At 43.0% G+C, this 24,771-nt stretch overlaps 2 protein-coding genes across 2 annotated transcripts in view; one reads left to right on the top strand and one right to left on the bottom strand.

Moving 5' to 3' along the window:
- The window catches only part of tle2a (TLE family member 2, transcriptional corepressor a), a 49,660-nt gene extending 30,666 nt beyond the window's left edge, over window positions 1–18,994 (top strand). Inside the window, 18 exon segments of the mRNA XM_061683588.1 lie at window positions 1,627–1,671; window positions 5,896–5,958; window positions 6,833–6,907; window positions 7,260–7,342; window positions 7,344–7,468; window positions 8,219–8,235; window positions 9,429–9,524; window positions 10,259–10,303; window positions 10,855–11,016; window positions 11,678–11,804; window positions 13,365–13,570; window positions 13,901–13,980; window positions 14,085–14,334; window positions 15,314–15,561; window positions 16,673–16,820; window positions 16,913–17,063; window positions 18,110–18,186; window positions 18,279–18,994. Of these exon segments, the coding sequence (XP_061539572.1) occupies window positions 1,627–1,671; window positions 5,896–5,958; window positions 6,833–6,907; window positions 7,260–7,342; window positions 7,344–7,468; window positions 8,219–8,235; window positions 9,429–9,524; window positions 10,259–10,303; window positions 10,855–11,016; window positions 11,678–11,804; window positions 13,365–13,570; window positions 13,901–13,980; window positions 14,085–14,334; window positions 15,314–15,561; window positions 16,673–16,820; window positions 16,913–17,063; window positions 18,110–18,186; window positions 18,279–18,386 (2,106 nt within the window). The 3' untranslated portion in view covers window positions 18,387–18,994.
- Window positions 18,995–19,236: 242 nt separating this feature from the next.
- The window catches only part of tle2b (TLE family member 2, transcriptional corepressor b), an 85,063-nt gene continuing 79,528 nt past the window's right edge, over window positions 19,237–24,771 (bottom strand). Inside the window, 2 exon segments of the mRNA XM_061683094.1 lie at window positions 19,237–22,298; window positions 23,512–23,588. Of these exon segments, the coding sequence (XP_061539078.1) occupies window positions 22,191–22,298; window positions 23,512–23,588 (185 nt within the window). The 3' untranslated portion in view covers window positions 19,237–22,190.

Consider the following 24,771-nt stretch of genomic DNA (forward strand, 5'->3'; position numbering starts at 1 on the left):
GGCAACCCCATGCCCAGCTCCTCTCCTCTCATACAGCCAGAATGTTCTGGCGCTCCAATTTGCCAATCTCCTCTCTGAAAAGCAAATGTCAGCCTGTCACTTTGCGAGGCATCCGACTTTAAAACACTTTCCTTTTTCCGTCCAGCGAGAGAGCATGACACAGAGAGGAGTGCCACCTGCCTGTCATTTCTCATTGGCGCGCCTCTCGCTCTCCTGTGCGCCTCACAGCTCCTCTTTGGAGTCAAAAGGTTCAAATAGCTCAAATTAGACGTGATTATTGCAGCAGTCCGACAATATTCCTTCCTCGCCGCTGCTCAATTTGAGGCCTCCCAGACACCCGCTGATGACTTTCAGTGCCCAAGGTTAATTCTTATCTGCTTTTATCTTTATTAAAAAAAAAAACGAAGCAAATATTGTGGGCGAAAATTTTTTTTTAGATCAGTCTTTGAAATGTTTTGCCACCAGCTTTTTTATTTTTAATTTTGTTTTTTTCTTATTTCTTCCCCCCGCCCCACCCCCATTATCTCACTGTATACTCACTGTAGTCACGTCATTAGTTAACCCTGCACCACCTAATGAGATCAAACACAAGATTATCATCATGCATTGTAAAATCAACCATGAGTGTGAATGCTTGTTGACTGTAACAAAATCAATAAAGTTTGGGAAAATGTGTTGTGGTCCAATTCCAAAAGGTATGTTTGGAGCAAACACAACACCGCTCCTCACCAAAAGAACACCATACTTCCAGTCAAGAATGGTTACAGCACCATCATGCTTGTCCGTATTTCTTCAACTGGATCTGGGACCTTGGTCTCGGTGGAGCAAATTAAGAACCGTTGAACAAAGAAAAGGTCAAAAAAAGCCTTATCTGACCTGAAATTGATTTGGGGTTAATCAGGAACTTTAAACAGAGGCAGGTGTCTGCTGACTCCGTTTAATATAAGTTTGAATATGATATATGGTTAAATCTGAACACCGCCACATCCCCAGTTATAAGAGGGTGTACACACTTATGCAGCCACACCGTCATGTTTATTTTAACTTCTCCTCTCAACAAGATTAATTATAAAATCCATTGACTTGTACAGGTTTTTATTTTTTAATTATCTTTTTATGGGGCAAAAACCTGGGATTTGAACAGGGGTGTTGTCTCTATATCCACTTTTTACACCTATACATAGCATCATAAACAAGTTGAGGGTGCCTAATCGGGATATGGTCATCCGTAACCATGCATTTCTCGTTCCTACTAATTACTCTAGTCGAATGTATTGATTCATTCCAGGCCATTATAAAACAACATGAAGGAAAAAGACGGTCGTTCACGAGTGTCGGGGTCACCTGCAAATGTCCTCCTTTTTTTAAATGAAAGTCAGTTTTTTCCAGGGAAGAAAATACAGTCTTGACATTGTTAATGTTACAATTTTCTTTCAAAACTAAGAAGATTTCCAAGTGACCCCCAAACTTTAGAACAATAGTGCATTTACTGTATACAAGTGTTTTCATGCAACATTCAATTGTCTGGGTGCCCCATAAATAAAGCAACAGTTCTACCATTAAAAATAATAGTGGTATTAATGTAACAATATGTTTATTATTATTGTTGTTTTGTGTGTGTTGCAGTATTACGAGATGTCCTACGGTCTTAACATCGAAATGCACAAACAGGTGAGCAAGCTGTGACATTTATTCATCATCTTTCCAGTTTATCTTTCTGTCCCTCTCTTTTCCCTCCCTGGCTTTCTTTCCCTCTCACTGTAATGTCAGTCCTTCCTCAAATATCAACAGAGGCGTTTAATAGGATCCCCATGCCGAGTTCATTCCTCCACTAGATGAGAAAGATCTCTCTTATCATTATCGGTACTGTCTGTCACGACTCATTTCATTTTCTGATTTTTGTTTTTACCCCCTTCACTTTTAATTTTGAATTTCTTCTGCATTCTGCATCTCACTATTTTGATTTTCTCTTCATCTTCACATTGCTTCCTCTTCCTCAGACATATAAAGTCCATGCTAGATTTCACTTTAAATCAGGTCACTGCCTTCCTGCTGTCTCCTCTTTCTCTTGTTCTCCCGCCGTTCATTTCACCATCTCAATCGTTTCACTTCTGACATGTCACAGAACCACCCCACGCACTCTTCACCGCAATGTCGATTTTCCTCCCCCACTTTCGTCCCACATCCTCGCCTCATTGTCGCACTTTCTCGCCACCCAATCCTCTCCTCTCCCGTTTCATCACCCCCCCCCCCCACCTCTTCTTCCCCGTCTGTCCTCCCCTCTCTTTATCCCCTCTCTCTCTCAGTCGCTCTTCTCCTTTCCTCCCGCTCTCCTCCCGCCTGAAGATGTCATTTAGTAGTTGGAGTTCTCTAACAAGAAATCATTGTGTCTCCCCTGGGCAGGCGGGGCCGAGGGATGGTGGGGCTGATGGATTGGGAGGAGGATGGTGCGGGGGTATGTGGGCAAGCAAGAGGAATGACAGAGAGAGGGAGCGAAGGAGTGGAGGAAGAAGAAAGGAGGGGGTGGAAGTTCAGTCCGGTGTCAATAAATCACTTAGGAGGGAATGGGGTTGTGTGTGCTTGTGTGTGTGGACACATGCATTAACACACACACACCTCAGCACAGGCTGGCTGTCAACTAGACAAACAGCCTGCAGCCATAATGATGTTGTCATGATCTCTGCATGCATATCATTACGGGCCCTAATGGCCTTGATGTTAAATGTGTGTGTGTTTGCGTATGCACGTGCGTGCTTGCATGTGCGCGCCGAAGCCTGTAACACTAATCAATAATATCGGCAAGGGAGGAATGGAAGGAGGCAGACTTGGAATAAACAGAGGGCTCGTTTTTCACAAGACTATTTTTAACCAAAAGCAGATTAAAGAGAGTTGTTTGCTTGTTTCTACAGCAACAGTGTTTTTGGAGTCTAAGAACTAGTACTGGGAATGGCAGTCTTCCTTCCAATGTGTTCTTATTAACGCGAATATCGCACTATACAGGCGCATCTGAATTACAATGTCATGGAAAATCTTATTTATTCTAGTCATTAAAAGAACAACAACAACATCCATCCATCCATCCATCCATTTTCTGAGCCGCTTCTCCTCACTAGGGTCGACGGCGTGCTGGAGCCTATCCCAGCTATCATCGGGCAGGAGGCGGTGTACACCCTGAACTGGTTGCCAGCCAATCGCAGGGCACACACAAACAAACAACCATTCACACTCACATTCACACCTACAGGCAATTTAGAGTTGTCAATTAACCTACCATGCATGTTTTTGGGATGTGGGAGGAAACCGGAGTGCCCGGAGAAAACCCACGCAGGCACGGGGAGAACATGCAAACTCCACACAGGCGGGGCTGGGGATTGAACCCCGGTCCTCAGAACTGTGAGGCAGATGCTCTAACCAGTCGGGCACCGTGCCGCCACAAATTAAACAATTTAAATTAAATTTAAAAAAATGTTTTGATTTGCAAGCCAAGTTTTGAGATGGGAGCGCTGTATTGTGACAGTAAACTCAACTGTTCACTGCAAGCACCGGTTTGGCAGATAGTGAAAAATAATTATTTTTTTAAAAATGACGCTTCAAGTTGTTGAACGCCGCTAACAGCTGAAGTGTACCATCAAACTAAACATAAAACAAAGAGAATTACACTTTGTGTATTTAAAACACAAATGGTGTAGCAACAAATGCCGACAGGTAACATAACCATCCTCACAGGCATATATTGTTCTGTGAGGAACGACTAATATTACTGCGGCTTATGCCAGGATCAGACTACGGAGAGAAATTTGGTCTTTCACGACTGCACTATGTCAGACTACTGCCATAAAATCTTATACGTATGCCATAATCTTACCGTATCTCGGTCAGACAGTGGCAACACTGTGTAAACACACATTGACCAGATACACCCGTTACCAGGGCAACAGTAACAACAATGGATTGCGCCAATGTGTTGTGTTGGGGGGAAAAGCGTGGTGTCGTCACTGGTGCTCGGGAGTGGGTTGTCTTGAGCAGAGCTTGAGGGATGTTCTTGTACTTTTAATACGACATGGCTCGCAAGCAGGCAACATAATATTACGTAGCTCAGCAAGCTAGTGCTGGCACTAAGGTTTGTATGTAAACAAGCCAGCGCTCAGTGGAATCATGCTTCAAAGGTTCGGTAGACATTGGTTCATGCGTGTGAATAAATGTTGACAACAGCGACCAAGTACTGTATGTTGACTGTGGCAAGCACGGCAGGCGATGCGCCCGTCACAATACGCAATCCTATTGGTCGACGTCGAGGTGCGCTGTCTGAGATATCCAAAAATATCAAACTTGCTCGCCTTTTCGTTTTGGCATCATAGGGCCAAATCGTCTGATGTGGATTTTGTCACACTGCGAGAAGTTTTGTCGTTCCGAACAAAATATGTCGGGCCCGATCTGGGAAATCGCTCACGATAGCTAATCGGGCCAATATCGGGCTAAAATCCTGTCGTCTGATCTAGGCGTTACTGAGGAAGTGAGACAGCCTTCGTGTACGGAATATCTTTATTTCTGTATTATACGGCCGCCATGTGGCCAAGGCGTGCACATCAGAAGGAGCAGCACAATGGAATTGCAAAAAAGTCCTATTTAATTGTCATTGCTTTGATTTTATGAAATACAATATTATAGAGTACAATTTTTCTTATTCAAAAGGCTGGAATTGATTAATGGAATTTACATTCATTTCAGTGGGGAAAGATGAGTGTTTTAAGTTACAAGCGTGGTCATGGAACAAATTGACCTCGTATCTCAAAGCATGACTGCCTATTTTTGTCCAATGTGCGGAGCGGGGCTGCCAATTCATTTATTCATTTTTAATTATTTTTAAAATATTTTTGTTCAGATGCATAGTGTTGCCAATACATGGAGAGCAGTAAAATTAATCACATTAAAAAGTCTAAACTGCACATACATGCCACAAATATATTACGTCAATGACATAAATATACATTTCTGTCGGAAACTAACATCTCTTGCAAAATATTAAAAAAAAAAAAAATGTCTCCATTATATGCTCTCTTTGGGGTCAAGTATCATATTTTCATTGACAAAATTAGTTTGTTTTGTGAGCAAATATTGTTTTAATGGCATATCATTGCATCCCAATAGGAAACCAACGCTTCTTTTAGTAAATACCTGCATTTTTTTTGTATGCTGCTGTATCATATCTCTGATGTTACAGTGTAGGTACACCCTCAAATATCGATATTGCTGCTGGAATTCTCCGCGTATCGTCAACACTGCAAAAAAAAAAGTATACATATATATATATATATATATATATATATATATATATATAACAAACTAGGCTGTTGTTGCATAAACATACACCTATTGAGATGGAGAAAGGGAAGGGAGGAGTTGGAAGAAGTCTTCTGTTTAGTAGAGCAGTTAGACTCGCATGCACAGTCACACACCCTCAGTAAGAGTCATTGACCCCCAGCGTGAAAAACACACACGAGCCTGCAGAATGTGAACACGTATGCAGACGTCTGAGGAGTGCACACACACACAAAGATCGAGAATCTTTTTCTCACGGCAACACACACGCCCCCACACTGTGATTGTCTGAATGTGTGTAAGTTTGTGTGTGTGGGCGGGCGGGCTGGCTGACTGGCTGCGGCCACAGCAGATGCTCACCATGAATATTTTACTCCAACTCTCTGGCAAAGGTTCCATTTGCATGGGCCAGATGTAAGCGGTTGAAATATTTACCACACGGGTCCGAGGGAGAAGCAGGTCAATGCGACAGCGTGCATGCATTGCTGGGTGTATGTGGGTGTGTCTTTTTGCATCTATCCGTGAGTAAAAAGTGTGCGTTTTTTCATCAAATATCTTTTTCCTCCCCGCTTTCAGACGGAGATTGCCAAACGGCTGAACGTGATCTGTGCTCAACTCATCCCATTCCTGTCACAGGAGGTGGGACACACACACACACACACACACACACAGTCTAATAGAAGCTCACCAAAGTGTTTTTTGAGCCAAAATTTCCAAGCAAAGACCAATGCCAACACGATTGATGTGTAAATGGAAAGGATTGTGCCACACAAAGACAGAAACACACACTGTCTGACGGGGTGAAAAGTCTCTGTCCTGTAGCAGTTTTCCAGCCAAAATGTCCACGCAAAGATACATTTCCACACAATAAATGTACGGTATAAATGCCGAGGGCTGCGCCACACAAAGATTAAAGACAAGCACACACACAGTCAAATAGGGCGCAAAGAGCTCATCCAATCATTTTCCCAGCCAAACTGTCCACGCAAAGATAAGAGTAGACGTCAAGGACTGTGACTCTCAAAGGTAGAGAGGAAAAAACTTACGCGCGCACGGTCCAGTAAGGTGAAAGAAGCTCACCCAAACATTTTACAAGGCCAGAAGGTATAGGCAAAGACGAATGTCGTCACTATAAAGGTGTAAATGCCAAGGGCTGTGCCACCCAAAGATAGAGAGACAAAAACATTCACACAGTATCTAATAGGGCAAAAAGAGCTCATCTAAGCTTTTTCCCAGCAAAAATGTCCAAGAAAAGACAAATGTAGGCACAGTAAAGGTGTAAATGTCAAGGGTTGTGGCACACAAAGAATTCAAGACAAGAACACAACTGCACACACGACACACTGAGACCTCGGAAGCACACTTAGTTTCCTACGATGGCCAACTGGTCACATTCGTTCATACATGCTGAATAGGTTTTCATGCTAATCAATCCACTTTCCCCACAATTAATATTAATGAAAGCGAGCACAGCGTGTCCTCTGAGTGACCTCTGCCTTTTTCTTCCCCGCAGCACCAGCAACAGGTGGTCCAAGCTATGGAGCGCGCCAAACAGGTGACCATGGGGGAGTTAAATGCTTCCATAGGGGTACGTGGGCTCCCCCCTCTGCCTCATAGTGTGTGTACCTTATCCTCCTGTTTATTTTTCCCTTCTTTTTCCTCTACATTAAAAAAATAATAAAAAAATAATATATATATTAACGAGGCACCCTTTTAGGCCGATTCCACACCAATTGACTGTCTTAGTTTGGTATGGTTGCACTTTAAATTGCCCCATACACATTTAACAAGCAAATATGATTCCTGTTAGGCCCACTGCCCTGACCTCTGCATTTCTCCCGCTGCACTTCCTGCTTTCCTGCTCTGCACTTCCTCCCCCTCTCAGCGCCAATAAGTCACCCGTGTCTTTCCCCCTCTCATGCCTCCCACCCCCCCCGTAGCAGCAGCTTCAAGCGCAACACCTCTCGCAGCACGCACAGGGTCTGCTGGTGGGCCCGCACCCGTCGGGACTTGCATCACCCGGGCCTGGCGCTGGGCGGGGGCTCCGGGCTGCTGGCCCTGTCGGGGGCTCTGGGGGCCCAGCTGGCCGCCAAAGACGAGAGGGCTCACCTGGAGGCCGCCGCCGCTGCAGCCGCCGAGCATCACAGAGGTAAACGAACGCAGCATTTAACATGAATGAATGAAAGTGGCACCTTGATTTATTTGCGTTTATATTATTACGTGACCACGATCGTAATGCGAATCGCTTCAAATTGTTTCTCAATGACGTGATCGGAAATGCCATTAAACTATTCCAGCCCCTAAAAAGCGTTTTTTAGATAACTCGCACTCCATAGTAACGTACTGTGGGAGAATGTAGTTGTTACAAATTCCGATATAATGTAAAGAATGAAACAGTTTTTTGCTTTAATTCAATAGACATTGAGCTGATCCTTTTCGTGTGTGTACCCTTAGCCAACCACGGGGCAGTATTATACATACACATAATAAACAAAAAATTGATGACGAAATGCAATGAAGAACTCAGCAGATGTAATATTAGACATTTTAAGCCGATATCAGGAGCGAACCCCTTTAAATTGCAAAAAACGTTAGATTTTGGTCAGTGTGTGTGTGGTCGTAACATGGAGGCGAAGTTTGATGACTCGCCGTAGATCTCGGTGATGAAGCTTAAATGACTTGGCTCCACAAGGTCAGAGCTGGATCAAACGTCTTATGTATGACTGCTGCAATAATGAGTGAAGACTTGAAAGTTATGCAGTATATCTTGGCAAAGCTGCATGAGCATGTAGAGGAATATTGTCTAATGGAGAATATTTCTTTCTTTTTGTCCATTTTTTTTTTTTTTTTTTTTTTTGTGGCTGTCACATGAACCATCACCACCTCTGCCTGGAAACAGACCGGGAAGCAGGACCAGTGAGTACTCGGAATTGATAATAGAATATACTGTAGCTATACACTACAGTAGTAGTTTCTATTGCAAAGAAATATTTGAAGAAATGGAATACACCTCAAGAAAAGGACATTATCCTCCTGTTTGCAGATGTTTTCAAAACTTGTTGCACTTTGTACTTTAATTACTGATAAAAAGTAGGACGCTTAGATGATTTACATGCCCAAACATTTATTTTTTAAAATTTTATTTTCAGTTTAAAACCGTTCCCAGAAGTGTTAACGTGTCTGTAAAGTTTTTTTCATTAAAATACCCCAAGTATTCAGGATAATAGGTCACTTTAGACGATAATCTTTTTTTGTCTTGCTCAAGTTAACCCACTTTTAGCGGCATACCCGCATACAAGTGAGTGACTATATACCCCGCCCCATATCCTGCTAGACCAATGGTGAGTCCAGCTTTTGTTACCATGACAACCGGAGGCAGCAGGGTTAAGAATAGAGACAATATCATTTTTACTCATGGAGGCACCACTTACACACTACAGTGTGTGTATGTGGTGCACGGTCACAGCACTAATCTGTGCATCCAGCAAAACCCAGTGCAGCTCTGCTTACCTTTGGGCTTTGGCATGACAGCAGTGGTGTGGCATCTATGGGGGATGTTGGTGTTTTTCTATGATAGTGCCTCAGACAGCCAGACAATGGCTGTCTTCTTAAAAGTGGCTGTGGCTCGTCATGTCATTTGTGGAGAAACTCACAAATGACATGACGTGGCGATTACTATGTAAATTAGCTCCCAATGTTGGGTACGACACATTTTCCGATATAGCAAGATGCTGCAACAAAAGATTGACTTTGATGTTTCATTTCACACTTGATGGGCGGACAGACACTCCAGAGACCCAACTATTTGTTTATGAGCCATTAAGAGTGAATTTTCCATACTGTGTCCCTTTTGAAATGCGCTGTTGGCTAGAGTTGAGTTATTTAAGGCATTTAAACAATGTTTGGTCAGCTCAGAATAGCAAAAACTGTGGGAAAAGAAGAGATTAATGAGTATGTGATGCCACGTGATATATTTGTGGGGTTATTTTTGTGTGGGTGTCTGAAGTCTTTTAAAAGGTTCATTACATTCACTCTCACCTCATCGTCTCCTTACTTCCTGTCCTCTATCGCGCCCTTTCTTTCCTTCCGCCCCTCCATCTCTCCCGCAGAGCTCTCTGTCCAATGGGGACAAAGGTCGCCCTGCAGACTACCTCAGCAACGGCAAGAAGAGGAAAGCTGACGAGAAGGAGTTCATGACGGACTATGTGAGCGGGCCTTTTTCACTCACTTCAAGTTGGAATGACCTTTTAGTGGTGGGACTTGATTCAAGGGGCTTTGTAATTAATCACATTTAAACTGAATACATATTAAACTATATTTAATATATATATATATATATATATATATATATATATAAATATAAATTAAATATATATATGTAATATATATATATAATATATATATATTAAATATAAATTAAATATAAACTATTTATACAACTGCAATTACAGGAATACGATTTAAGCTGCATTTGTTTTCCTTTTTTTTTCCTGACAATCTATACATGCAATCATGTAAAAAAAAAAAAAAAAAATTTAGAACACCATTGTTTCTTCAATTTCTTGTTAATTTTAAGGCTCGGTACCACTAACGGTATATTACCTGAAGAATACAATGAACAGGACAAAAATTCAGCTGATTCCATAATACGCTGTCCTATTCGACATGCTTAAGCTTTTCCTTATTATAAATCATGGCAAATGGCTAGACTACAGCTCTTAGTTTTTATGAGCTATTTTTGTTGTCCACATGCAAGGTGACCAACAGTTTAAACAATACAAAGTGTCATTTTTAGCACCTGAGAGAAAAAAAGAAAAAGGGAATGTTCGTTTCTTTTTGCTTGTTGTACACGTGTGTGGCCCTTTGTATAAAAGAAGAGAATTATTATCATTGAACTAATTCCAGCTCATTTCTTCATGTACTTTCTTTCCTCTCTCAGGGCAGCGATGCAGATAAAAGCGACGATAACTTGGTGGTTGACGAGGTTTGTACATTTGACTTCACGGTTGTCGGTAGTTTACAGTTTTTATGACGTGAAGGTCTCAAGCAGGACTCTGGACAGAACATTTGGTGCACCTGCACAATCTCACAACAGATATTACCATGTTTAAATGACACTGTCAGAAAAATATTAATTTAACAATATGTACATTATTTTGCCCCTGTGCATTTGTGAATCTGTATTGCATCATACTGAAAGTGGTGTCTAATATTTTGGTTCCAATAAATGGACAAGAGTATGGAGTCAAAAAAGTAAAGCTCCATTAACCATTGAAAGCCTTTGAGCATTTATTCTGTATCCTTGTTATCCGTCTTAAGATCAATGTTACTAGTACGCTCTTTGTTCTTTGTTCGGACAACTTTGGCATACTAGTAGGACAACTACATGTTTATAGTAAGGTGAAAATTTGCATTAATGTCTGTGCACTACTGGTACTTCTAATCAAGCCTAAAATGTGCCATATTTCTTTTTACAATGCGGCACTGTAGTCTCTCCACTATTGTGTTTGACGTCTCTGCTGTCTGACAAACCAGGACCCGTCGTCGCCCCGTAGCGTGCAGTCCTACTCATCCAGGGAAAACGGCCTGGACAAGATGCCGCCCTCTCGCAAGGAAGGCCCTCCACAGGCCAGCCCCACCTCGCTGGCGTCCTCCAGCAGCGCCACGTCACCGTCGCGTGGCAAGGAGTCTACGCAGGTACCGTTAGAATTGGATGGATTATCTCTCGCCTATAAACCCTCGCTATTCGCGGGTGTTAGTGACACACAGATCCTAAATTCATGAAAAAGATGAGCCAATTTGAATCTCAGACAAACCAGGTAAATATGAAATGCAGTTTCTAAATGTGTATTTTATTTATCAAAGGGGGGGGGGGGAAAAAATCCCAAACCTACAGTATCAAGCCCTTTTTTGAAAAATTCTCCTTGAACCTAATAACTGGTTGTGCTACTCAAGGAGGCACAACTGACATCAAATGTAAACTGCCCGTTTAAGGTCTCAACACAACATCTCGGTTGGATTTAAGGCCAGAATTTGACTTTGGTACTCCAAACAAAGTTGTCCAGTTCCGGATGTGGCAGGGCAGCCCCAGACCGTCAGACTTCCACCACCATATTTGACTGTTGGCATGTTGTTGTTTTTTAATTTTTAACTTCAACTTTTGTCTTGTCAGTCTACATATTTCTCCAAAAATCTCATAGCAAGCCATGTGTTTTTCAGCAAATAGGTTGTTGTTGATTTTCTACAAAAATTGAGGGTTCCCTTATTTTGGTTAAAGACAGGTTACACCTTGGAGCAGTCGCCAGCCAATAGCGGGGCTCAAAGCTTAATCTTATTGCTTTATTTTCTTCCTCCGCAGAGAGAGAAATCCAGTACTCCAGGTATGAAGCCCGGCACCCCAATGTCCCAAGAGTCTAATACCCCTGGACCCAGTGCACCGCCACAATTCAGACCCATCCCTGGCAAACCCGGTGTCGACCCGCTGGGTAAGACCCCCACAAGCCTTCGTCCCCACCACGCTCAGAGATCCTTCCTTCGTTCTGGAGATTTGACCAAAATTGAACTTAATACACTGGACAGGGGGATGACAAAAAAATACGAGACGAAGCTTTGGTGTGTTATGAAGCTCCTGCCCTGAAGAGGCTCAAAGGGGTACAAATTAGGGTTAGATTGTCACCATAGGAACCATAATGGGTCGTAATCCGAGGACCCCCTGTACATGTAATAACTCCCCTCCTGATGCCCAGATTTCTTTTAAACTTGCTCTGTTCTCATCGAGTCCTCCATGCAGCGCACCTCCTAACTTTTTGCTTGTCCCCAGCTGCCAAGCTTCTTTGCCTATGGTATCTCATGTTGGTGGAGCATGACATCAAAGTTTGAGGATCGTTTTGAAGACCCACCATGGGGGAGGGGAGGGGGGGAAAGGGGGGCGCAAAGGCCCGTTAATCGTTGTTTGCAGCTTTATCATCTCATCTTTGGGCTGCAACTCTTTGTATTGGACGTCAATAGATATCAGTGCAGATGTCTCCAATTTTGCGCAGTCGAGCTATATTTATTGAACATACGGGGTTGCTCAAAGTAGGTGTCCTCTTCTTTTCATCTTTCCTTCCTTAACTCCTTCCTTCCCTCAGACTATTTTTTTTCATCTTCCATCCTTTCATCACCAAAACCTGCCTACCTTTTCTTTTTTGCCTACCTCCCCTTCTTCCTTCCCTTCCCCTCAGACACACATATTTCGTTATCTTAATGGCATAATTGGCCAAGTCTATTTTTAAAGTATTGTCAAAATCTCTATTAAAAAAAAAAAATTGTGATTGTCAGTCATCCAGGTCAGGGTAATCTGCAACGGTCGAATCGAGGGGGCAGCTGGACTTTTCTTGTTTTCTGGAAATGTTCAAAAATAATTATGCTGCTGCAAGTATGCTAACAATTTACATGTTTTTTTTCCCCCCGCATCTTTTCTTTCCTGACCTCCTTCCTTCCCTCCGTTGCTTTTATATCCCTCTTTTCTGCCTTCTTCCCTTATTTTCTTCCTTCCACCTCAGTCCTGCTTTTTATTCTTCTTTCCTTCTCTCAGCCACAATTTTCATTTTGCATCCTTCCTTCCTTTGCTTAAAACTACTCCCTTCCTTCTGTACTCAAGTGATTTTCCCTTATTCATGGAATCTGTTTCTTTAAAAAAAAAAAAAAAAAAAAGTAACCTAAAAGGTGAAGGCCTACTTGTGGCCCCGCCCTGTATAATTGGCTGTTTGACGACATCGATGTTGCATGGGGTGAATGCATCACCTCCAACTGGACCCTTTTAATAAGCGACTGAACATTCATCGATGGCGTCCGTGGCTTTTTCCTCCCGTCATGTCCTGTCAGCACTTTATAGTTGACGCGCCCGCACCAACATACAAACTGATGATATCAACTGTCCCTGCAGAGAGTTACAGCGTCCAGCAGGGGGCACTAGTGTTCTAGTGCTGCATTGTTCCTCACTCGGTGTAAAGCCGGAGCATCATCATTTAATCATGTGAGATAACCGCAGCTCTTTTCCACAGCTCTTGGTCTGAGGAACCCCCTGGTCGTGCAGGGAGCGTACCCTCCGGGGGCTTTCGGTCTGCCCCCTCCCGGGGCGAACGGGGACCTGCCCGGGGCGGCGGCATACAGCGCCGGCCTCCACCTGGTCTCCCCGCAGATGAACGGAGCGGCGGCGGCGGCGGCCGCCGCCGCGGCCGCGGCGGTGGGATACGGACGCTCCCCAGTGGTGAGCACCTGTAATACCGTTTGCGGAGTCAGCAGAGGAGAGTTCGGATCTAGCAGACGCGAAATGCAGTACAGTGTTCCCGCGCTAGCAGGGGTCACCGACCTTTTTGAAACTGAGCTACTTGTTGGGTACTGATTGCCTCGTGACCACAAACACAATTGTTGACAGTTACTTGGAATGGAATAGGAAGAAAAATCCCTTGGATATGACCCACTTGGTGTTTAACCAACATAAATAGAAAAAAACGAGCATGAATTATTCAGAAGCAGCAGCCCCACTTGTGAAAGTCTTTTTCTGTTCTGTCACTTTGTGTTGTGTTTTGATACACAGGTGGGGTATGAGTCTCCACACACACACATGAGAGTGCCCGGCTTGCCCGCCAGCCTGCAGTCAGCCGCCTCTGGAAAACCGTAAGTTTTCATTTCGCTGTACTCCTCCAAATATCTGAATTGCAATGACTCAAGTCAAGTAGGGCTGGGCGATATGGCCTTAAAACAAACTCGGTCACGCGCAGGGCTTACTCGTTCCACGTGAGCGCAGACGGGCAGATGCAGCCGGTGCCCTTTCCCCCCGACGCCCTGCTGGGCCCGGGCATCCCTCGCCACGCCCGGCAGATCCACAGCCTGAGCCACGGCGAGGTGGTGTGCGCCGTCACCATCAGCACGTCCACGCGTCACGTCTACACGGGGGGCAAAGGCTGCGTCAAGGTCTGGGACATCAGCCAGCCGGGCAGCAAGAGTCCCATGGCCCAGCTCGACTGTCTGGTCAGTCCTCTTGAACCGCTCGGCATAACCGCATCATACAAATCGTTGTTCATAAATTCATCTTTAGAAGAATAATTATGGAAAGAAATACAAAATAATACATATAATCAACATTTGTATTACATTTGTAATTATGTTGTATTTCATATGCAATTTGTAATACATAAAAAAAGATATTTAATATCTATAAATACGATAAAGTAGAAATAAGTAGTAGAAATAAACTTGTAATATGAATCTTAAATTCTCTTTTTTTCTCTGTGTAACTTCTAGAGAACGAAACCATGTTCAAAGTCATAATTCTTACAAATAAAAGGCGAACAATATGATCAGTTGAAAAAAATAATATTTAAGGAAAATAATTTTCTTCCTTACATTTGTAATACTTAAAACATTTTCCATATTATTTTACAATATAATTTGTACCCATGTACAAACGTTCATTAGATTTATGATCATGTTAATAATGTTGTTTTTACGTCATTTATTTTAAAGAATACATAAAAATATATACAAAAAAATTAAGTTATTCAATGTAAAATGTATTTTTTGTACTGTATTTTTGTCTGTTATACTGTATTAAAATATGTCTATATTATGTCCAAAAGCATGTTCATAAACATGGGTCGCGGGCGTGCTGGAGCCTATCCCAGCTGTCATCGGGCAGGAGGCGGGGTACACCCTGAACCGGTTTCCAGCCAATCGCAGGGCACATAGAAACAAACAACCATTCGCACTCACAGTCATGCCTACGGGCAATTTAGAGTTGTCAATTAACCTACCATGAATGTTTTGGGGATGTGGGAGGAAAGCGGAGTGCCCGGAGAAAACCCACGCAGGCACGGGGAGAACACGCAAACTCCACACAGGCGGGGCCGGGATAAACCCTGTAAATCTAAAATAATAGATCATTTAGTTCCTTTGAAAATGTCATTTATTTCATTTAAAATCTCAATCTCTGCACGGCGTGTCCAACCAGAACCGCGACAACTACATCCGCTCGTGCAAGCTGCTGTCGGACGGCCGCACGCTGATCGTGGGCGGCGAGGCCAGCACGCTGTCCATCTGGGACCTGGCCACGCCCACCCCTCGCATCAAAGCCGAGCTGACGTCGTCGGCGCCCGCCTGCTACGCTCTGGCCATCTCGCCCGACAACAAGGTGTGCTTCTCCTGCTGCAGCGACGGAAACATCGTCGTCTGGGACCTGCACAACCAGACGCTCGTCAGGTAACACCCGGGGGCCTCCGGAGAACACGGGGAAGTCGTTTAAGAAGACAATGACTGGACGACGGGGTTAACTAATAAATAATATCACTCCATGCTCAGGTTGGTCGGAGTACAGTGAACTCGGCATCTGGGCTAATGCTACTCAAAATTGCGGTTAATCGCTTTATGTTGTAGATTTTAAGCAATCGTTTTCAGGTGTTTTTCCAGTATACGTACGGCCACAGGCGCCGATGCACTTTTCGGTGTCCACAAGCTGATGTCTGCCATAGCTCTCGCTGAGACACTCACGCGCCAATTCCATCTTAAAATCACTGTTAGTGACTTTATTAATAGATTTCAACAGATTAAAACATGAAAAGATTGGACTGAAAAAGGTTACGCAGGGTGGCTCAGTAACTCCTTTTGGTGGGGGGGGGCTTCCCTCAAACTCCCCCCTGGAATGCCCATACCGATTTATTACCAAGAGTATAATTACTGTTACAGTGGACCCCCGCGATTCGGAACCTATTTGCAGATTTTTGTTTTCTTTTTTGGAGGGGGGGGGACCAACACCCCCCAAAAAGAAACTTACTGGCGGTTTATCGCCACTTATTAAAGATTTTGTGGGGGGTTAAAAATAATCTTACTGCATCAATTATCTGCAGATTTTCGCTATTTGCTGTAACGGCCTGGTGCCTCTCCCGCTCGAATATTATTCCCCAAATTCCCATCATCAATGTGAACTTGTTTGTTTCTCTTTCTGTCTGTTGTTATTACTTCACAATAAAAAAAAAAAAAACTAATAAAAAAAATTCAAATAATAGATTAGCAAAAATGTCAAATGCCTTTTTCATATTTTTATTGTATGCACTGTACATTGTGTTGTAGAATTTTTGAGGCCAAATTTTTTTTATTCAACATTGGAATAAGGCTGAAAAAGAACCAAACTTTCAAATGCACTGCAGCAGACTAAATGTGGCCAGGAATTCTGTTTGGTAGGTGATAGGCAGGCAGCTTTCAAATATAATTTGCCTGACAACCTAAAGCAGAAGACCGGAAAGAAAAGAACCAATATTGGAAGCTTCTAGAGGTTCTTTGTCCTCCATATTGAATGTGTTTTTTGTTGCCTCAGACAGTTCCAGGGCCACACGGACGGAGCGAGCTGCATCGACATCTCCAACGACGGCACCAAGCTGTGGACGGGCGGACTGGACAACACGGTGCGCTGCTGGGACCTGAGGGAGGGACGGCAGCTGCAGCAGCACGACTTCACCTCACAGGTACGCGCGCCAGTGATGGCTCGCCGCCAGGCGGACTTTACGGGACCGTCCGCATATGAAAATGCCAACGTTTGCCCTGCCGCCGTGGGCAGATCTTCTCCTTGGGTTACTGTCCGACGGGCGAGTGGCTGGCGGTGGGCATGGAGAGCAGCAACGTGGAAGTCCTGCACGTGTCCAAGCCCGACAAGTACCAGCTGCACCTTCACGAGAGCTGCGTGCTCTCGCTCAAGTTCGCCTACTGCGGTGAGGTTTTCTTCTTTATAGTGTACAACAATACTGAAAATAAAATCAGAACTCGTACATTGCAAGGAAAAGATTGAAACTATAACCCAGGTTTGAAGCCCTAATTTGAACTCCTAACCCTTGTTTGAAATCCAAGCAAATGGTTGAAATCTTCACTTGAACTCCTAATTTGAAACCCTAACAACAAAGATTTGAAGCCCTAACCCTACTTTGAAATCTTCATTTGAAACCCCGATCGAGGCTTGAAACTCTAAACCAAAATTAAAACCCTTTTTTTGAAGCCCTAAATTGAAACTTGAAATCTTAACCCTTGTTTGAAAACTTTGCCATTGCTTGAACTCTTAATTTCAAACCCTAATTTGAAACCAAAACCCTTTTATTTAAAACTATAATCCCTTCTTAAAACCTTAATTTGAAACCCTAACCCTTGTTTAAAACCTTAATCCTGGCTTGAAAACCTGATTTCATGTTTTGAGAATAAAATGCAAAAAAAAAAAAAAAAATCATACAATTATACAGCAACGAGAGAGTAAAACTCTACTTCCTTTCCTTAAAAACATCAAGGCTCAAGGAGGGATGAAAAGGTGCTTCCTTTCGAACAAAGGGAAGGACAGCACTGCTGGGACGTACATTTCAAGCGCGAAGTTTCCGAAGGACGACTACAAAAAGCGTTCCTTCAATCCATGCGTGCTCGTCGTATTTATTATAGTCAGGTTGTTGCCTCTTAAGAGGCTCAACTCATGTTGATGTGGAAATTCGCTGTCTATGGTAGTCTCTCTTAAATGTGATTTTATTTCGTTATTGCATAAAATATAGACTCCAAAAATAACAAAATGATGCTGTTGTCAAATGTTAACACAGTTATTGTTTTGTTGCGGGAACGGTAACTTCTGATTCTTTTTGTTTTGTATTTTTTTTTTTTTTATTATGAACCGCTATGAAGCTGTCTATCTTAAACTAGTACACCTTTTGTCATTGCATCACCTCATCTTTGGCGCTCTTTGTCTCACTTGCTCCAATGTTCTGCTCGTGCGCTCCCCCTGCAGGTAAATGGTTTGTGAGCACGGGCAAAGACAACCTGCTGAACGCGTGGCGGACGCCTTACGGCTCCAGCATATTCCAGGTAAGCCTCACGCAACCTTGACTCAAAACAAACTCCAACTGTATTATTGTGAACTTTCCAAACGGACTTCCTTTGTGTGTACGTTCGTTCAGTCGAAGGAGTCGTCGTCGGTGCTGAGCTGTGACATCTCCCCTGACGACCAGTTCATCGTGACTGGCTCGGGGGACAAGAAGGCCACCGTGTACGAAGTCATCTACTGAACTGCGTCATCAATGCACACATGACTGTACACGGTGGAAACCAGACACTCGACTACTTTTTTGTTTGTTTGTTTGTGAAAGAATGATCAGAAAAGACTCCAAACTGTTTTTTAATGCTTCGAGAAGAATAGCTGAGAAAGTGTGGGGTTCCTCCAAAGAAGTTTCCTTTTTATTTCTTAACAAAATAAAACCTCTGTAGTGGACATTAGCAACATAACATATTTTTTTAGCTTTTTTTTAAAATTTTATTTTATTTTTTTTAATTCGTGGACCACAATGAGACGGACGGGACAAAAGGAGACACGGGAAGGCGGCTTCGAAACTCGGCCCGCTTCGGACAAGCCTCGGTTATGCTCGTACCTAATTTTTTGGGGTCGGGCTACAGCAGCAAACCTGATTGTACAGTCTCCAGAAGGCACAACAACGCGTGTCGTCAAATGTTGCTGTTTTTATTTGTTTGGGGTTTCTTTTGTTTTGTTTTTAATAAAACATGACTCGGCAGTTCTACCAGAGACGTGACAACGGAGCAACACTTTCTGCTTCATGTTCAAGATTCATTGTTGTTTGCTGGCTTCTATATGGATGTAAATAAAGTTCTCTAAAGGCAACTTTGGGACTTCACTTGACTCGACTCATTGCTTGTGCAGTTGGCTGATTTTACGTCTTTGCTCATATTGTGACCGATTGTAGCAGGGTGGATATCTAGTAAAAAGTCGACTTTTGCTGTTGTTATGTGGTAAACATGGTTCTGATAGACATGGTGGTCATGTAGAGGTTGCAGTGGAGTTGGGAGAGCAGATTTAAAAACAAGTGAAAACCCAGAAAGCAAACAAAGTCATGTAAAGGATGAACACGTGTTGGGTTTATTTTGCGCACATTATAGCATTAGTATCCTTGTTTATACAGCACATGGGAGGGACGACAACGCAGCGGGACAAAGCCCCGTCGGCCTTTACGAGGGAAAAACAAACTGTACATCAGCTTGTAAAATGTAACAAGAAAAAAAGCAAATGCATGGCCATCATACATATACTGTACATACATACAGCCTTGTGTGGATAATGAGAGAATTAGCATTGTGGCTGACAGGCAGAAAGGCAGGCAGGCAAAAGCATCATCGTCCACATGTCCAAATTATTTGCTGTGTACTTACAAACTACAAAATACACCCCAAAAAAAATAAAAATAAAATAAAAATGAACATCAGTGCAACAGGCCAGCGTTCCCAAGTGATTGCGACCATCGTCCCACGAGAATTTACTAGAAAGTTGTACAAAAAGGTAATATTTTGTGTCAATATTTTTCTAGATTAGCATCTTTCTTATGCCTACACATTACTACACCGGTGGCAGGAATATTTCCCACTGGGTCATCGCGGGGCTTTTCCATGCGGCGACAACGAGCCGCTCTAAAGTGGCTGTGCAAGCGCAAAGCCCCTGTCCACATACTGGCTGTCACACTTTTTGGAGTGAAAAACTGTTAAACGCTATATTGCCGCAATTCAGAATTATGTGGTTTGCAGTCTTTGTACGTCTTCAGCAATATTCTTCAGATGTATAATGAAACAAATCTCAATTCAGTTTACAGGCTCTTTAAATTTTCAATATGTTGCCAGTTTATTTCTCATTACATTATTCCCTATGGGAGAAGAAATTAGACTGTATTTACCTTGGTGAACAAATAGTTTTGCTGATTTTATTTCTTCCATTTTGTCCCAATTACAGTTATTATTGTGAGCAGTTTTGGCAAAAAAAAAAAAAAAAAAAAGTCCTGTTTATATATGACACGTTTGCTACAGGCTACCTTGAACACATTAGAACACAGGCAGGTAGAAATGAAGAAGAGTGGACAGAAATGCCTGGAAACAAGTACAAAATTGTTGATAATCAATGATATGAATGCAAAAAGGACACATTGTGTAACACTTGAAGGAGAGGCGGGGGGTGGGGGGGGGGGGCACAGGAGTGGGCCCTCTGTTGGCTGTCATGAGAACAGAGTGGCCCTCATTAGACGTCGTCAGAAGGAAGTAAGAGATAATAGTATAATAAGTAAGGAGGCTGTTTAATTGGCTGTGTTTCTTTCCCTGGAATGGGCGGGGGTGGGGTCATGTAACCCCCCCCCCCCCTTGTGGTGTGGGCGCTTTTCCCAGCTCGTGACGTGTGTGTGTGTGTGTGCTTGGGTGTGGGGGTTGGGTGGGGGCGGGCTGGGGAGTTTTGGTGCTTTGGGACTTCCCTTCATATGCTGAGCTCTTAATCAGGAAACTGCTCATTAGACAGCCTCCTCCTTTTCATTTATATTCCTCTCGTGTGCGTGTGTCTGTGTGTGTCGCGGACACGCACACACACATACACTCGTGTATACACTCCTGAAAAAAAGTGAGGCATGTAGGGCTTTCTGGTAAAATTTCAGGATGAAAATGCACAGTAACCTTTATAAGTGAACTTCCATCCATCCATCCATCCATTTTCTGAGCCGCTTCTCCTCACTCGGGTCGCGGTTGTGCTGGAGCCTATACCAGCTGTCATCGGGCAGGAGGCAGTGGACACCCTGAACTGGTTGCCAGCCAATCGCAGGGCACATACAAACAAACAACCATTTACACTCACAGTCACACCTACGGTCAATTTAGAATCTACAATTAATGCATGTTTTTGGGATGTGGGAGGAAACCGGAGTGCCCGGAGAAAACCCACGCAGGCACGGGGGAGAACATGCAAACTCCACACAGTCGGGGACGGGGATTGAACCCCGCACCTCAGAACTGTGAGGCTGACGCGCTAACCAGTCGTCCACCGTGCCGCATAAGTGAACTTAATTTGAGCTTCTCTTAACTGTTGAATGTTGGCTCCGTTTGTTCAAATCAATTTTCCCCATCGAAATGAATTGAAACGCCATTAATCCGTTCCACCGTTTTTATAGTGTAAACAAAGTACGTCCTACAGTATTTGTGTGTTGGGTGTGTGCCTTTAAGGGGTGTGGCCTAGTGGGTCGGGTTGGCAAGTTAGTCTGCGTGTGAGCGTATGCGCGTGAGTTGTGGCCTACAGCAGCTCCTTGTGAGTGTTTTGGCAGTTTGTCCCGTTCAGTAAAGGTCTGAAAGTGCATTGATCAGCAAATGTGGCTCTCCTTTCCCACAAACGAGGGCATCACACTATCTGAATTATTATTATTATTATTATTTTTTTTTTTTACTTCACTTAAATTTTGCCTCACGTCAAACGACCAAACGACGGTTTCGGGGCGCTCAAGGTACCACACTGCACTTTTTGAACAACTTGCTCTTCTCCAAGAAGGAGCTGAACTTTACAACAGGTGTTTGATGTGTGAAACCTTCCACAGCCTTTCAGTGACTCTTCCAGTCTCTCTGCAGCTCTTTTGCAGATTGTTACCTGCTTATGGTGTTGTACTGTTGATCAAATGTTAGATGTCGTCTTGGTCTCGTGATGTCAAAATATGAAGGGGTCTTTTTAAAAACCAATTCTGATTAACCAGGACTTTGGTGAATTTTGCTGTTCAGCTCCGTGTTTGAAAACAACAAATTGGGCAAAAAGTACTGAAACGTTGAACAGTTGGACATTCATTCAGAAGTTTAGAGAGGGTCAAATTAAGTTCACCTAAAAAGGTTAACGTGCATTTTAGGTTCAACCTGAAATCTTGCTCAGTATTGCATTTTTTTGTGAGTAGTGTCCTTCTCTGACTTATTTGTATGCACCACTGCCCGTTCATGCTGTAGATGTTGTGCGGGGCGCTTCCACAGTATTATGGGATATGCGAGCGGTTGTCAAGGCAACCGGAATGTCCACTCACTCAGTAGACCACCTCGTACACGGTGGCCTTCTTGTCCCCCGAGCCGGTCACGATGTACTTGTCGTCCGGGGAAACGTCGCAGCTCAGCACGGACGACGACTCCTTGGACTGGACCGCGACGAGGGACGAGAGACACCCGGAGAGATAGAGAGAGAAAAACGTGACTCGTCACTCAATTATACAAGATGCATTTGCAATTCAAACACGTGATAAACACACGCTGACTCATCGTAGGCGGTGACACACACACACACACACACACGCACACACGCACACACGCACTCTCTGGAGGCTCGTTAGCCGCAAACGTCAATAGCACTTGTGCTACGTAACGTGGCGGCTCGCGGCAGCAGGCCGCGACCTTCCGGCGCAGCGCGACCTCTGCGTCTTCAGTGCAAAATCAATATAGTTCTTGCTGAAACACGAAAAAAAAAAAAAACAACTGAAGTGAAAAGTCTGAAGGACATCCAAGACACAAACCACAAAGCCATCAGACAGTCACAAAGTGAAAAGTTCATTCATGTCAGAAAAAGTCAAACTCATATTAGACAGACAATCAGAAGTCATTTTGAAATCCTTTTGGACTGTTGCTTATGTCATTTTCTAATTTTCTTCAGTTTGTGAGTTTCTTCAGCTGTAAGCTAATTTAGAATCATCCTAGTTATAAACATGTACTGGTAAATTCCTATACTGTACAATGGTGCCTTGAAATACAAATTGAATTTGTTCCGCGATCACGCTCGTAACTTAATCAAAGAATCGAGCCCCATTGGAATGAATGGAAATCCCATGAATCCGTTCCAACCTCCCAAAAAAACAACACTCCTTTAAAATGTGTTTTCTAATGAGAATAATAGCACACGACAATATTGCACTGTATATAAAAAAAAACCATACAGTAATGACATAATGAAGTAGAGTATAAAGAATTCAACAGTTTTTGCAACACTTTTTGCTTCAGTTCAATGGACATTGTGCTGCTCCTTCCTATCCACTTGGGGGCAGTGCAATACAGACACACGTGAAGAAAAGTTTCACATTTGACTCAGTTGAGAGTTCTTGCAACAAACCCTAAAAAATAAGAAAATTCATTCATAGAATTACAGGTGACCACCACGGAGGATGACAAGCAACATTTTCACTTGAGAATTTTTTCACCAATTTTACGCACAATCCGTTTTGAGCAAATGGGGTTGCTGCAGCCGCCGGGAACCAGGAACAGGAATGAAGTGGTTCTCGTTTAGTAAGTTAACAACTGCCATGTTAGTCAGAAGAGCGTTTGCGCTCCTCTTTCTGCAAGAACATTAGAAAGACAAGTCACCTGAAAAATACTGGCTCCGTACGGCGTCCTCCACGCGTTCAACAGGTTGTCTTTGCCTGTGCTCACGAACCACTTGCCTGAAATTGAAACAAACAAAAGCAAAAAAATAAAAAATAAAAAAAATAAAAAGTTAGGGTTTGAAGCCAGGTTTAGGGGTTCAAATTAAGGCTTCAAACTAGAGTTAGGGCTTCAAGTTCAGGTTTGAAGCCTCGCCAAGTTTTTCAAAGTAGGCTTAGGGTTTCAAACAAGGGTTAAGGTATCAAGCCTAGGCAACAGTTTAAAACAAGGGGTTTCAAGACAATACCAGGGTTTCAAAGTAGGGTTTAAGGTATCAAATTACGGTTTCAAGCCTTGGTTTAGGGATTTAGACAAGGCTGAGGATTTCAATCCAATATCAGGGTTCCGAATTAAGGGTTATAAAGTAGGATTAGGGTTTCAAATTAGGGTTTCAAACTAGGGTTACGATGTCAAAGTAGGGTTTCAAATGGGTTAGGGTTCCAAATTAGGGTTTCAAACTAGGGTTAGGGTTTCAAACTAGGGTTAAGGTTTCAAATAGGTTTCAAACTAGGGGTAGGGTTTTCCAATTACGGCTTCAAACTAGGGTTCATGTGTCAAAGTTGAGTTTCAAATGGGTTAGGGTTTCAAATTAAGAGTTTTCAACTAGGGTTAGGGATTCAAATCAGGGTTTCAAACTAGGGTCAGTGTATCAAAGACGGGTTTCAAGTTAAGGTTTCAAGCCTTGGCTAAGGTTTAAAACAAAGGTTATGATTTAAAGCCAATATAAGGGTTTCAAATTAAGTTTTCAAACTAGGGTTAAGGTTTCAAGTTTGGGTTCCAAGTTAAGGTTTTAAATTCAGACATTTTCTTCAAAGTAATGTTAGGGTTTCAAATTAAGTATTGAAACTAGGTTTAGCGTTTCAAATTAAGGTTTTAAGCCCAGGCAAGGGTTTATTTAAAACGAGGGTAAGAGTTTCAAATTAGGCCTTCAAGCCGAGGTCAGGATTTAAAATTCGGGTTTTCAAACTAGGGTTAAGACTTGAAGTTTCAAGTTAAGGTTTCAAGCATTGTCTAGAGTTCTACACAAAGGGATAGGAATTCAATTCCCAAATGAAGGTTTTAGCGTTCCAAATTATTGTTTCAAGCCGACGTTAGAGTTTCAAGTTACGGTTTCCAGTGTTTTTTTTTCTTTGCAATGTCCTAATTCCCAAATCTTATTTTCAGTGTTGTTGTACACTATAAGCGGAAGTGATGCAACCGAAG

Source organism: Phycodurus eques, chromosome 8 (genome assembly GCF_024500275.1).
Source record: "Phycodurus eques isolate BA_2022a chromosome 8, UOR_Pequ_1.1, whole genome shotgun sequence".
In the NCBI taxonomy this organism is placed as follows: domain Eukaryota; kingdom Metazoa; phylum Chordata; class Actinopteri; order Syngnathiformes; family Syngnathidae; genus Phycodurus; species Phycodurus eques.